The 13,925-nt window shown below is 42.9% G+C and overlaps 1 protein-coding gene across 1 annotated transcript in view; it reads left to right on the top strand.

The window, feature by feature from the left end:
- Nucleotides 1–13,925, top strand: part of PTGFRN (prostaglandin F2 receptor inhibitor) — a 69,768-nt gene that overhangs the window by 36,708 nt on the left and 19,135 nt on the right. Inside the window, exons 5-6 of the mRNA XM_067300085.1 lie at nt 1,832–2,257; nt 9,364–9,783. Coding sequence (XP_067156186.1) covers nt 1,832–2,257; nt 9,364–9,783 — 846 coding nt within the window. The remainder of the gene's footprint in view (nt 1–1,831; nt 2,258–9,363; nt 9,784–13,925) is intronic.

The raw sequence follows: 13,925 nt of genomic DNA, 5'->3' as shown, positions 1-13,925 counted from the left end.
TTATTAGTCTTGAATGCTTTTGCCTTTTGAGAGGGGAGGGGAAGGGGGAATGAGAAGAAAACCGTGGTGTCTGAGCAATATGCCATAAGGCCCTGGAGAAGAATGTAGTCTATTGTGGATGAGACATGAAGAGTGGTGTAGTCTTAGGATCTGTGGGGGTTTACTTATACCAAAAATGGGTTATGGCCTCCATTATTAATCTATGACTTGGCTGCAGAAGAGGAATTGTGTGCATTTTTTTTTCCTTTTGCCTTACCCGTATGGAGAATCTGCAAATATCTATGCTTATGATCATTGGTAGTTGGTACTATGGACTGGGGTAACAGCATTCTTATGCTTCTGTGTTATCTAATACTGCAAAAACCCAGTGATTTAGACACTCTATTGTCTGGTCTGTGTTAATGCTCTCATTCTTGCTAGATGCAAGGACACTTCATGCATAATACTAATGATGAGAGATCCTTTCTTCAAACTGGCATAGCAGCAGCCACATTGTTTAAATAGAATTGTTTCTATCCTATGCATCTGTGAAGACCAAAAGTGTACGTGTGCACACATGTTAGCGCAGCAGTTCTATTAAGATGTTTTATTATCTCAGCTCATTGGTGATCTAAGCCTTAGTTTTAGCTTTGGGTTGCCTTCTGTGTCCCGATTATAATTTCAATTAATTGTTTCTAGGAGGGCAAAATGCCAAATAAAACATAAAGCAAGAATTAAATATAGAGCACAGAATACCTTTATAACAAAATCCATGTGATGAGTATTGGCCAAAGAGTTGGAAGGCTAGTCTTTTTCTTTTGTCCCAAATAATAGTAGACAGCAAGGCAGAAGAATATTCTAACACTAGTAAATAAACATATATTTCCTTTGTGCTGAGGGATTCTTGCTGTAATCTTTTTCCTTTACTGTCTCTGTAGTCTGAGGAAAAAATAGTCACGTGACTGCCTTATCGCTTTTGGGCTTTGGACAATGAGCTATTTCAGCTTTAAATACAACAGCCTGTTTCTTTAACCCATGAGTTTCAGGCACCCCTTTTCAAGGCTGAGGGATTTCAACCTCAGGTACGGCATGTACTTCACTTTCAAACTGTAAGGCTCTTCTGATATATGCATCTTTGACTGTTAACCAACTTTGTATTTATTATGATACTTGCTGAATTTACTGTGCACCGTTGTTGGCTCTGCTTGTTGCTGATGTCAATGATGACACTGATGCACCCTGCATTTTTTTTTGTTTTTAAGTTCTTAGTGTGTGTTATAGAGAGATGATGGGATAAGTGTGGGGGTGAAAAAAAAAAAAGGCATTTCAAGATGGGAGATGACGTCTTACCCTGGAGAGAAACTGGGGAAATAGGATGTCTCTCGTCAGTCTGAAGCTAGAGGAAAAACTGGTCTTCTACTGATGCAGGCTGCCTTGGGTGTTTGGACAGGTCCAGAAGATGACTGGAGGTCTGAAAATGAAGCCATATTCTGGGTTCTTGGAGCCAGCCCTAGAGAAGGGAGTGTTTTTTGCTCAGTTCGCTCACTTTTGTCCTGACTTTTCTGAAATGCTCTGACTAGACAGGAAAAATAAAAGATCCTGTTTGGAAATGTGGACTTAGGGGGGCTTGCTTCAGACTTGCTTGGTGCAGGTCCGAGAGCTTGAGTCGAAGTTCCCAGTCTGCTGGTCTTGCCAGAAAAACATATGTTCTGGCACTTGATTTTTAGCTCATGTGATCTTATCGACTGGATGGTAGCAGCATTCTTATTTATTTATTATTTTTATTAATCTCTGCTGCTTACTCCTGCTTTGTAACTTCTAACCTCTTTTTTCTGGGTTTCCTCCTCTGCAGAGCCGGATTATGAGGTATTTCTGAATGCTTCTAAAACACCAAAGTTCTCAGATGACCCCACTGAGCTTGAATGCAGGATCGCAAATGCGCAGGACTTAGAAGCAAACATCCACTTCACAGTTTCTTGGTACTACAGGCTGCGCTTACCAAGTGATGATGTGGTGACAAAGGAACTTCTGGCCACAATGGATGCAGACTGGACTCTACTGCTTGGGGACAGGAGCAGAGAGCGGACTCAGAATGGGGAAATAATCTTCTGTAAGAAAGCTGCTGACACCTTCAGTTTACGAATCCAGTGGACTTCAGAAAGTGACAGAGGGGACTATTTCTGTGTCATCTCTGCATGGAGTAGGCACCACAACAACAGCTGGGTAAAGAGCAAAGATGTGACTTCTGCACCTGTCAGCATTTTCTGGGCTACACAAGGTAGGAACTCTGCACCTGTTGACTGAAAGATCTGGATGGCTAAGGTAGTTTTCTATTGAGTGGCCCCTGTCAACCAGAACCCTGATAATGGGCTTTGGAAATGTGTTTGTGTTATGAAAAGAAAAAAAAAATTTATGACCTCTTGCAAAGGCAACCATTTGTGAAGGGAAATAACTACTTAACAGCACTAACCAGTTTTATGCAACAGTTTTGGAGAGGAAGTGAAAAATGGAAGTACATCAATCATACTGTGCTGAGACTTCCAGGAGCCAGGTTGTCACTGTGGCAAGAGTGGCATCCAGCAGTGATGCTGAGGTCACTGCTCTCTTTCATGACTCAGGCTGTTCCAGTCTCCCCAGGATACCTCTTGTTGCTAGCAACAGCGTTGTCTTGGGGTGAGAAGGGAAATGCCACTCACTTCAAGGCTTCTCTGGCTACCAGTTTGATAGTTTTCTTCTTTCTTGCACTTTATATTTACAGGCCCATGTTTAGAAGGCATTATTGAGGAAGTTTATGGGCACAGTAGTACCAGAGTATCAAAAAAATGAGTGGCAGTCAAAAGTCATTTAGTGCTTAGCTCTGATCTAGACCTTTTTTAGGAAGAAGTGGACTAGCTCTAGTCAGTATCTAAACCTTCTGTGGGACCATGCCTTAGGGGCTAAATAAAGTTACCTGAATTACTTAATGCTGGTTTGAAAAGAGTGCATGTAGGCCAGATGGCCTGTAGGGTAAAGCAATACTTTTTTCGCTTAGGTCTGAGGTCATGCAAGAGGGTTTGTTGCATGTGGAAAGAAGGAATAGGATAACTGAAGATGTTAAATCTTCAGCAAAAACCCTGTGCTTAGCTAAGATGCGTTTGTCCACTGATAGATCTGTTTAAACTGTCTAGCTCAAGCAGCCATGGGCAGGGAGGACTATGTTTCAAAGACAGCTAGTTTGATATCAGTTTAAAGTTGTTCAGGGATTATCCCTAGAGCAGAGATGTCCCAAAATGAATTGGAGAATTTCTGCTGTGGTTCTGCTCCAGTGGACAGAGGAGTAGTGGGTTACTTGCTCCAAACTCCCTTCATCCCCAGGCCAAGTGTGGTCCTCAAAAAGGTTGTTGTTTTGCTGGCTAGCTTCTCCAGCGGGAATGCGATCTCTCGTTAAGGCTGAATGCTGGTCACAATTAGTTCAGTTGTTATGCCACAACACGGAGCGTGTGTGCATGTGCATGCACGCGTAATGGATCATTGCCTTTGGAGCAGCTAGAGAAACCAGCTGGAGTTCAAAAGTCTCTGCCTGTGTTGACATTTCTGAGGGCAAACAAACTGTGACAGGTGTGAACATTCCCTTGTTTCTGGTTTTCTTCCAAATACTCTGCTAATTTTGCAATACTGAAATGCGAATGCAAATGTTATAGTCCCCATGCTGAAAAGTACATTTTTTGGCAAAACGTGGAGTTAGATTTATGATGTGAAAGTAAGCTCTCTTGCAAACACCATTCCCCTTCTGAAAAAAACATGTTATATATATGTACAGGGGGAAAATGTTCAGGTTTTGATTTTTTTCCTCCCTTTCCTTCCCTCATCTACTTCTATTCAGCCATCTAGCCCCCAATGCTTTCCTCTGCATGGCCTCCCCCCTGCCTGTTCGCGTGAGCTGCAGGCTCTGCTGCGAGCTAGTGCTGTAGCCAGTAGCTATGAAGGAGTTAATCTGCTGCTGCCTCTGCTCTCCGACTGTTGTTTTGACAAGTATCTCTGGTGATTTGAGTCCCTAACTGCTCCCAAGGCTTATAAAAGCAAGCAGCCAGGCTCCCACGTGTTTGCCTAAGGAGAGAACCCAAATTTGCCTGTTCCTTACATAGCTTGTGCTTGCATAGAGGCTTTTCTTCAAATTGATTCATTATTAGCAACGTCTGTGTTAACTTTAGAGCAGTAGTGGGGGAACTTTAGAGAAATCCCACTTTGGAAAAGGTAGCTTTAACTGAGGTTTTCAAGAAAGGGGAGAAATGATTTTATGTTGCATCTGTGGGTTGGTCTGTACAGAGGGGGGTGTTCAGGACAAGGAGGCCTTTGCTTGAAATGTAAATGCCACGTGAAGATGTCGAAGCCTTGTTTGCTTGTGCATAATAACTTGCATGGTTGCCCACTCTGAGGCTTTTTATCCCTGTTTTCATTCTATTGAAACTGATAAAGTTCACATGTCTTTCTGCTTACTCAGCTTTGCAAATGTAGCCACTCACCATCATGCACTGCAGTTATTTTGTGACATGGTCTACTTAATTTCTTTGTTTCTTCTAATCTTGCTTTTACTCCTTTCATCCAAAGGTGACAAAGGAAATGTCCTTATCTAATCTCAAAACTGAAAAGCATCAATTACGTTCTTATTTTTAGCTTAATTGCTGATTGGAACTTGTAGTGTAAAAAGGGGTAAAGGAAGGGAGGAAGCCTTTTTTGAGTGGTTCTTTAGATCATTTTGAACCCAGAATAAGTTTGATATGTTAAGGTAGTCTTATTTATTCATTAATTTGAGTGTGAATGCACTTAAAACAGTTGCTGTTTGCAGGGAAGTGCAGAATTGGTGCTTGTTTCTTAAATTAGTGTGTTTGGTTTTGGATCTGCATGGAAGTCCTCACAAAAGAGAACATCATCTTTCAATTGAACCTCCATATTCTAAAGATACTATTATTTGGGGTTTTGTTAATAGTTCTGTTTTTAATTTACAAAATAATTACATTTAGCATAATGTCAGTTATCCTAAATGTTTGCCCAGGTGATTGCATTAAGTTTATTGGAGAGCATGGGTGCCTCTTTCAGAAAGCTCAGAGAGTAGAGAACAAGTGATACTTCCTCCACCTATTTGCCTTAACAGTTTCTAGTGCATGATAGACACACTGTTGCATAGTGCAGGCATGCAGTTTCTCTTGAGCAAAGAAATTCCCATGTCCATGGCACAGAACTGTCTCCTGTATGTGCCAATTTGGGTGTAGGAACGAGGAGGTGCATTAACTAGGTGTGCAGGGCCCCAGGCAGGGGTGGTTGGGCTTGTCATGTCCATGGCTGCAGGAGGATGAAGTGTTTATATTTTCTGCTTAGCAGCTGAACAGATCAGTGAAGGTGTTGTACTTGCGTGTGCACTGCAGTGGGAAAAGCAGTTGCCTCTTATGTAGATGCATCAGACTAGTTTTCCTGTAAATAGCTTAGGGTACCCATAACATTGAAGACTTAGCAATACAGGCCTTGCTATGCCTGCTCCATCTTCAGAGCTCTTTCTATTTGAGCTACTGGGACTACAATTGCACCTCAGGGTGTTGTGTAGCCCCATTTTCCTATGAAGGCAAAACTGCCATTGCCTTAATGTCTGTTGCAGTCCCTGTGCTTTCAATCTAGTTAGTGTGCTGGGGGATAAAGAAGCCTTTATGAATATTGCGATGGTATCGCTTGAGGCTGCTGAAGAGATGTTTGGATCTAAGATTGCTGTTAGTCGTGGCCATTGTGTTCATTATCAGACTGGAGTCAGTGGAATACAGGGAAGGCGTTTGTTGTTTCTAAAGTCTCCTTGCCCTATAGCTGTTAGGCTTTTCTAGCAAATTGGCTGGTTTAGATTTGGTGAAAAGTGTTTTCAGTCATTACCCAGGAAGCACGCTTTATACTTATTCCAAAACTCCTGAAGCTCTCTTGCAGTAGAGAGCAACAAGAGACTAATAGTGGGGCTTATCAACTTGGAGTGACCAGTGATGGAAGGCAGAAGCATACACTGCTAGGCTCCAAAGCATAGTTTATTACTCAAATTTTATCTGAATTATTTGGTTAGGATTTCTTTTGCTGCTAGCCCTCTGTTGTGGAATAGCACTCAAACTGGTTTTAAGCTTTGGGCGTGGCTTACTTATCTCTCCCCCCACCCCTTTCCAATGTAAACTGTACAGATTGCAGGCTTCTGCATCTGACAGGCAGGAGTGTGCTTTTCATTCATGGCAATTTAAGAGAAGGAGGCAAGACTGTGCACAGAATTGCGGGGTGTGTGTGTGTGGCCAAACATGCAAGGTAGCGTTCAAGACACACGGAACTCAACTCTTGCTTTCTTGGCCAATCTAAGATCAGAAATGAAATCTCAGGCTGTAGTTCTTGGAAGAAAATGCTGTTCTTTGACCTCCCTGGCCCATCCCTTGCTAAAAGATTGGACGTATAGTAACTGTTAATTTATGAAATGTGAAGAAACTCTCCTTTTCTGCTCAACTTTTCTCACAGAATACTGTTATTTCTAACCAAAGTACCAAACCTTTTTTCCCTCCTCTTTATTGTATGTGCACTGTTAAATGCAGAGACAACTGCATGCTTTCTTAGGTAATGGTGATGGAGTTCTCATTACCTTTCTTCTGCTGCTACTGAAGGAGAACAGTTTTGGAGCAGAACTGTATGTCCAGAATGGTGATGCAGACTTTTCTAGTTAATAGGGTATGGAGGCTTTTCAGTTTAGAGATCAATATTGGACATCTAGTATTGTAGATCCAGAAAATTTCCTTTTTTATTTATTTGTTTGTTTGTTTATTTTAAAAACTTTCAACAACAAACATTGCAGTGCCTGTATGTATGGATGCTGATCTTTGTGCCTGCCATCTCTCTGGGTCTGCTTTTCTTATGTTCTCAAAGATAGTCCCCTCTTGACTTCTGTGGTATTTATCCAATCTAAGGAGGTCGTTTTTTAAGGTAGAAAAATCATTTGAGAGGACTCTTAAGGATTTCTCCCTGTTCTATTCTGCATCCTAATTTCTAACCCCTTTGAATTTCATCACTGTTCTCCAGCTGCATCTCTGGTCCTCAGATGTTCTTTTCCACAAACTCTTCAGATGGCATTTCTGCTGCTGCTGCATGCTACTGCAACCATTTTCTCCTTTGTCTCTAAAAAAAATAATTGGTAAAACCAGTGTTTTTTTTTTTTCTTGCCCTCAAATGGGAAGCCAAGAAAAGACTTCTGGGGACAAAGTCTGGTCTAGCCTTTTTGGGGGCCAAGGCTCACACTCCCCTGCTTATTGCTGCTTGACCTCTGGCTTAGAGAATAGCTGAAGAATGGCATTTGGAGCCCCAGATATTTGGGGCTCAATTGTCTCTGCTCTGTTCTGATCATTTGTAGGTATTTGTCTTAAACACATGTATGGGAAACCAAATGGTGGGGGTTTTTGGTCCCCTCCAATGCCTAGAAGTCATCTCTCTCTGATATGAAGACCAACAGCCCAAAGAGAAGGCTGGCATCAGGGGGGATTTTTGCTCAGAATCTCCTCACAAGGTTAGAAAGCAGCAATATGTGGCAAAGAAATATGGTTAGCCACTTGTGCTTCTGCTTTTGAAGCAAGAATATGATTGTATACTGTATTCCTAAAATATGTGGCACACTGGTCTGTGCTGGACTCCTAAGTGTTGCAACTTTTTAAAGAGGGTGATATCTGAATCTTATGGACACAAAATGAGAAAAATGGATTTGAAGAATAGAATCAGATCCATGATGAGCCTTCACACAAGGGAGCAGAGAATAACTGTGTGCAACTTCACTTGAGTGCTTAACTATGCAACTCTTACATTCCCACTTGCTTAGGGGCTGGAAGTGCTAGCAGGGTTTGGTTTGAAGTGTCAAGTAATTCTGTGCTCAGCTAGACCACCAGAAGCAGCTCAGCTTTCCCTCCTCCTGCTGTTTTTTTATATAGCTCTGTACTGTGATCTGCTTTATGCAGTACTGATTTAAAGTTGTCATACCAGGTTTCTCATCTTGTGGGCTGTGTTTACTCGTTGTGAAAACTGCAGCTTGAAGGCAAAACACTGCAAAATGTAATCTTGACAAGTATCTTGTTGCTTTCGTGGGGAGGGCATAAGTATTGCTGCATTTAGTTCAATTTTGGGGGATGTGTTACAATCTCACCATAGTTTATTTCCCTCATTCTGTAAAGTTTCACCTTGCATAAAGGTGATCTGTGTAGTTGCTTTGGTTAATGTGTAGTCATCCTTTTTAGTAGGGAGGGGGAAGGGAGAATATGCTGTAGCAAAGTCAGTGTCCAGAAGGTTGGACTAGTCCAATTCTTCCAATACTGCTACTTTGGGAAATTGCTGTAACTTGTGTGTCCTAATCCAGCCCTAATCCTTCTTTGTAGGTAGAAGGAACTCTTCCTAGGTGTGTGGGATCTGTCTCCATCACAGTGCCATGAAACTAGCAACTCCTTTTCCTTTTATCTAGCTCTGATTTTGGTCACCTCTTATTTTCTCAGTTTCTCATTGTGACCTTTATTTTTTGTCTGGAGGCTTTGCTCCTAGATGTCTAGTTTTCCCAAACCCTGTAATTCAGGGATTCTTGGGATTGAGGAGCCTGCAGACTTGGAGAATGCTGAAGAAAGGGAAGGCAATCTAGCAAAGTGTTGGCATTTTTGGTGCAAAATTGGCTGTTGGAGAAATGTTAAGGCTTCTGACAGGCCTATACTCAGATGAATGCAAGAGAAGCAAGTGAAAAGAGCACATGTAGAGGCAGGAGGTATACTGAGCTCTTTCAGCATGAACTGTGTGTATGGATGCTGGGGATGGGGATTTCTCATGTTACCACCAACTTTTCTGTCATGCACTTTCAGCTAATCTTGGGAGTTCAGCTGAATGCATCTGAATTGCTGTTCAGGTGGATTTTCAAGGGGAGTACAAGAAGGTACATTAAGTGCTGCAGATTCAGTCAGTGGCAGCTTTTGTTGTTAGTCATCAGTACTTCATCAGTGTCCTCATATCCCGTTGCTGCTGGTGCTGTTCCAGATCCAGTGTAAAACTGAGGCTCCAAGTCTCATACAATTAATATCTCTACTCTTGAATAAAAAAAAAATTTTGGAGGTCTTATGCTATGACCTGTATGTTGCAATATATGTCCAGTGTTTTGTTTTTGTTGAATCCTTGCATCTTGACCCAGACTGTTGTGTACTGTTGTGTGCGCTCTGGAGTAGCTTTCTGGGGTGTCTCTAGGTGTTTAGAGAAATGTTCTGGAATTTGTCTCTCCAAAAAAGTGCTCTGTTTTAGTAATCTTCTGGGTTGAAAGGTGCTGCAGAAATAGTTGCCCTTATTTATTAACCCTTCCCTTGCTGCTTATTTCCTTCCTTCCTTCAGATTACACGCTGACAGTGGAGGCAGTGAGACTGAAGCCATTCTTTGTGGCAGGCCACACCTTTGAGATGACATGCAAAGTATCTTCAAAGAACATCAAGACGCCACGCTATTCTGTCCTCATTACAGCAGAGAAGCCACTGACGGATCAGTCCAATCCCAATGGGACCACTCGCATAATCTCCTTGAACCAGGATTCAGTAGTGCGGCTGGAAGACTGGACGGATCAGACTCGTGTGGACGGTGTGGTTCTGGAGAAGGTCCAGGAGAATGAGTTCCGCTATAGGATGTATCAGACCCAGATTTCTGATGCTGGGCTGTATCGCTGTGTGGTGACTGCCTGGTCCCCAGGTGGTGGTGGCATGTGGCGTGAAGCAGTGAACGGCTTATCCAATCCTATCCAGATAGACTTCCAAACCTCAGGTTGGTATAGAATTTGTCTGGTGTGTGTCTAGGCCAGAAAAGAAGAGGAAGTTCTTGATGCTCTGCCAGTAGCTTTGCTGTCTCTGGGAAGTGCATACTCTTTTTTGACATGGAAAGACTGTCCAAGTGGTGTGATGGACGAGAGCTTTGCTTGTCTTGTTTGGTGGTGCTTGTGTGCTCTCTCCTCTTGGTTGTTTCCTGGAAGACATTTAATGAATTGGTTGTAATCATGACCCCTGGGTTTTCCTTTACTAATGTAGCTTTTAAGGTCCTGCAGGCTCAGAGCTGGGTTTCAGTATGGAATAATTGCTGCCACCCTTGCCAGCATCATCACTAGATTGCTCTTAGGTAATGACTGCTTTGGAAGAGCTTTAATATAAACTGGATTTCTGTTCCAAAACAAACTCAGTTAGCATAGCATTAAATTGCCTGAGCACACCTTCCTGTTGATCTAATTGCAGAAAATCATCAGTTCAAGGCAATGGTAATGTTTCAGCAAACACAGCAAGTGTACCCTGTCACTGAAAAACTGTAAAGGCCCTTTGTGGCTGGACTGCAAGGCTCCACAAGTTGGGATGAATTTTAGTACCCAAGTATGCATCCTGTTCCCCACAACCTTACTGAAACCCTCACCCTCAGCTGTAACATAGCCTACCTGGCAAGATGTATCAAGGGAAGTGTGCCTGCCGTGGTGCACTGTTGGGGAGTGAGGGGCACAAGGGTTGTTTGGATCATCAGAGGTGCATTTTAACACTGACTTCCTGTTATGCTTTGTGGTGGGAAGTGCTGTGGAGTTGTTCTGGTGGTGCACTTACGAGTGAAGGGCTTATCCCATGATTTGATAAACCAAACTGGTGACTTGGGCAGTCTTGGCTCTCAGTGTAGCATACGGGTGCTTCCTATGCTGGGGCTCTCTGACTAGCTGTTTCGTTTTTCTCAGACTTCTTTCACTCCCCCACTCCTATTCATAAACACAGTTTGGGAGTAGGTCTCTCCTCACATCCCTTGTTCTTCATCTAAGTTACACTGTATATAGTATTGGACTTGGAGGGTTTTTAGAAGATATGGCTGTGACTAAGAGCAGCCTGGCTTCTGATTGCCTTCATAGCTGAGAATGATAATCATTCTCTACCAGAAAATTTCTAGAAACTGAACTTTCCAGTAGCAGGTGCACTGGGGAAGGGACATGGGCTGAGCCTAGGGACAGTCATGGAATGAGTACATCACCCTACAAGAAGTTTTGAAGAGTAGCATCCTAATACGAACCCTGATGAAGATGCAGCCTGATCTGAGATGGCCTGAGAGAGGATAGGGACTGAACTCAAAATTTATTTCAATTTTAGATCATTTCTGCTTGGCTTTTTGTTTCATTTTATGATAAATAATCGTCTAAAAATAATCTGTTATTTACCTGTGCTGCAAATGCCTCTCAGAACAGCACAGTCACAGCTGAATATTGCTGTGGATTTATGTTGTCTTTTTAAGGTTGTTCAATGGGCTGTAGCTTCAGCCTTACTACTCTTGATATCTGGGTCAGTCACAAAAGAGAGCAGCATTTGCAAAGGCGTGATGCAAGAAACTAGCAAAAGTGAAATCAGTCCCAAACCCTTCCCCTCCAAGCTCTTACCTGAAGGCTTTTCTGCATAAAAGTGGTGGTTGATTACTCTCCCAACATTGCTCGTGTTGTGTCACTTTGAACTCCCATCCAAAAAGTCTGGTGAGATGCAATTAATATCCATGCTTCAGAGGGAAACCTGTGAGCTATGCAAGGGAGGGAAGTGTGTATGTTGCAGTCTCAACTTCTTTTCGCTGTCGCTCTCTACTCCCTCCCTCTTCCCCCAGATAGGATTTCTGATGCATGGAGTGAGAAAGGGAGGCAGCCTGGACCCCTGCCCTGGGAATGTGCGAATTCCAGTAGCAGGGCTGAGCAGTGGGAGGCATGGTTCTGACACCCCGTCAGCCTTTCATCCTAAGCAAAAGAATGAAGAGAGAAATGAGACCCCAGGCACAATTTATTGGAGAGCTATTTCCTGAAATAATCTTGGCATGTAGCAAAATCTGGCTTAAAATACCTTCCTTTCCACAACTGATGGATGAACTTTGTGTCCTTTGGTTGTTACTCGAGTATCTCTGCTGGACATTCATCTCTGGGCTAGTTCTAAAGGCTTTCCTCTACTGGGAACGCAGCTTCTCTTTGGCCTAAAAAATCCTATTTGCTGTTGAAAAATCCTTGTTGTCCGGATGTGTCTTGGTGAATTTGTCCTGAAATCTTTTTTGATGGACTTATTTGGATATGTCAGTGCTGTGAGATTGAAACTTTGCTGGTGGAGATGGGAGGACTTGGTGAGCACAGTTAGAATGAATGCTGGCAAGCTTGCTTCCCAGATTACCCCCCTCTTTCCTCCAAATGTTCTGCTTGTCTGCAGGAGCGTGGTTGCATGTGTAAAGGCCTGCTGTACTTCCTTTCCTCCAGCCCTGCTCCTCTGCTGTGCCCTGTAACGGTGCTCTTGGCTCAAACAGACAAGTAGAAATTTAGGAAAATTATCTGGAAGTGGGTGTACATGATGGAAGAGGGTGTTTTGTGGATGTGTTAGTTTTGTCTGCTGAGATGTACTGTCTTTGCAAACTGTGACTAACTCGGGGAGCCAGAGGTAAATGGCAAATTTGTGGAGCATCTATAAAAGCTCAGCTCGGACAACATACTCGTCTTGTGTCGTGTGGTACCGGTGGCTGTCAAACTCGTTCTCCAAAAAGAAGGAAGTTGGCACCATATTTTCACTTCTGTGAATGGCGTAAGGGAGAATTGCTGAGGGAGCTAGCGGTTTCTGGGGAGAACGAAAGGCTCCCCAGAACTGGAGGGGAGATGCTAATAGGAAAGGGTCAGAAAAAACAGGGTTGGGGGGGATGCAGCTCCCTGGGTAACTAACTGTACAAGCTGGGGAGCACGTTTCAAGGAAGGGTTTTTTTATTGTGCATACGCATTGTGCAATGTGATCTATCTGAACAGCAGGAGGCCCATAAGCTTTTTATATATGAGCAGGGGACTGCACACATGAAACTTCAATGTTTCCTGCCACAATAAGCTTGAAATGTGGCAGTGCTTTGAAATGTTTTTCCATGAACATCTGTGGAAAATGTCTTGCTCAGATTCTTTCCGTTGGAGGCAGAACTTGCTGGCTGCAAGCAGCAACCTTCTCTTCTTTCTCCACTTGCTGCTGCAGAGAGACATATATATTTCAGTTAGTTTGTGATCTGAAACTTTAATGTAAAGGCATTTATTTGAAACTTCCTGAACTGAAAACTGAAAAGTGGATTTTTGTCCACTGAATTATATAAACCGGAAGTCAGGAGGAAAACCTAGTAGGTCATTAGTTTTCATATATTTGATCAATGGCAGATTGTTCTCTATCGTATATATTTTAAGGCCAGAAGGGATCTTGGGAATCCTCTGGTCTGGCCTTATGAATAACATGGATCATAAGACTAATTTTGTAAACTGAATGCCTGCTGTGTGTCCTGTAACTGTAGCCAAACTAAGCTTATATTTATAGAAGAGGAGGAAAAATCCATTCCATATGGAGAGTTTAGGTAGTATTCTTCGATGCTTCTTTTTGTTCAGTTCAGTTTAAAACAGAAGTTCTGTTATCTCTTCCAGAGGTTGGTCAGCAAGCTGAGGGAGAAGGGCAACGATCAGTGCTTGCCTTGAATTTTTTTTTTCTTAATTTCATTGCATCATTTCTACTGTTTCCTTTCCCTTGAGCCATCAGATGATATATGTATACATAGTCTTTCCTTTAGCCTGAACAAATCTGTCTTCTGTGTTCTTGGCTGTTCTCCTTCTGAAGCTGGATATATCAAGAAAGCTTCTTGTAAGGCTTGTGATCCTGCTCAACTAACCTGAAATCTCTCACTTGTAAAACTCAGCTCTCCTAGAGGTGTTGCTTCAGTGGCAGTGCCTCTGCGCTGCAAGGGCTGAGCAGAGGATGGGAGAGGATGCCATTCTTCATGGTCCCCTTTGCCCTCAGCCTTTGCCCAGCTCACCAGCTCCAAATAGCTGGGAACTTGCCTGGGATCAGGTCCTGCAGCTCTGTGTGTGGTGTTTGGTTTTTGTTTGTGTGCGTGTGGTGTTTTGTGTCCCCCCC

This window comes from Apteryx mantelli, chromosome 1 (genome assembly GCF_036417845.1).
Source record: "Apteryx mantelli isolate bAptMan1 chromosome 1, bAptMan1.hap1, whole genome shotgun sequence".
In the NCBI taxonomy this organism is placed as follows: Eukaryota; Metazoa; Chordata; class Aves; order Apterygiformes; family Apterygidae; genus Apteryx; species Apteryx mantelli.
This window is presented reverse-complemented; position numbering and strand designations above follow the sequence as displayed.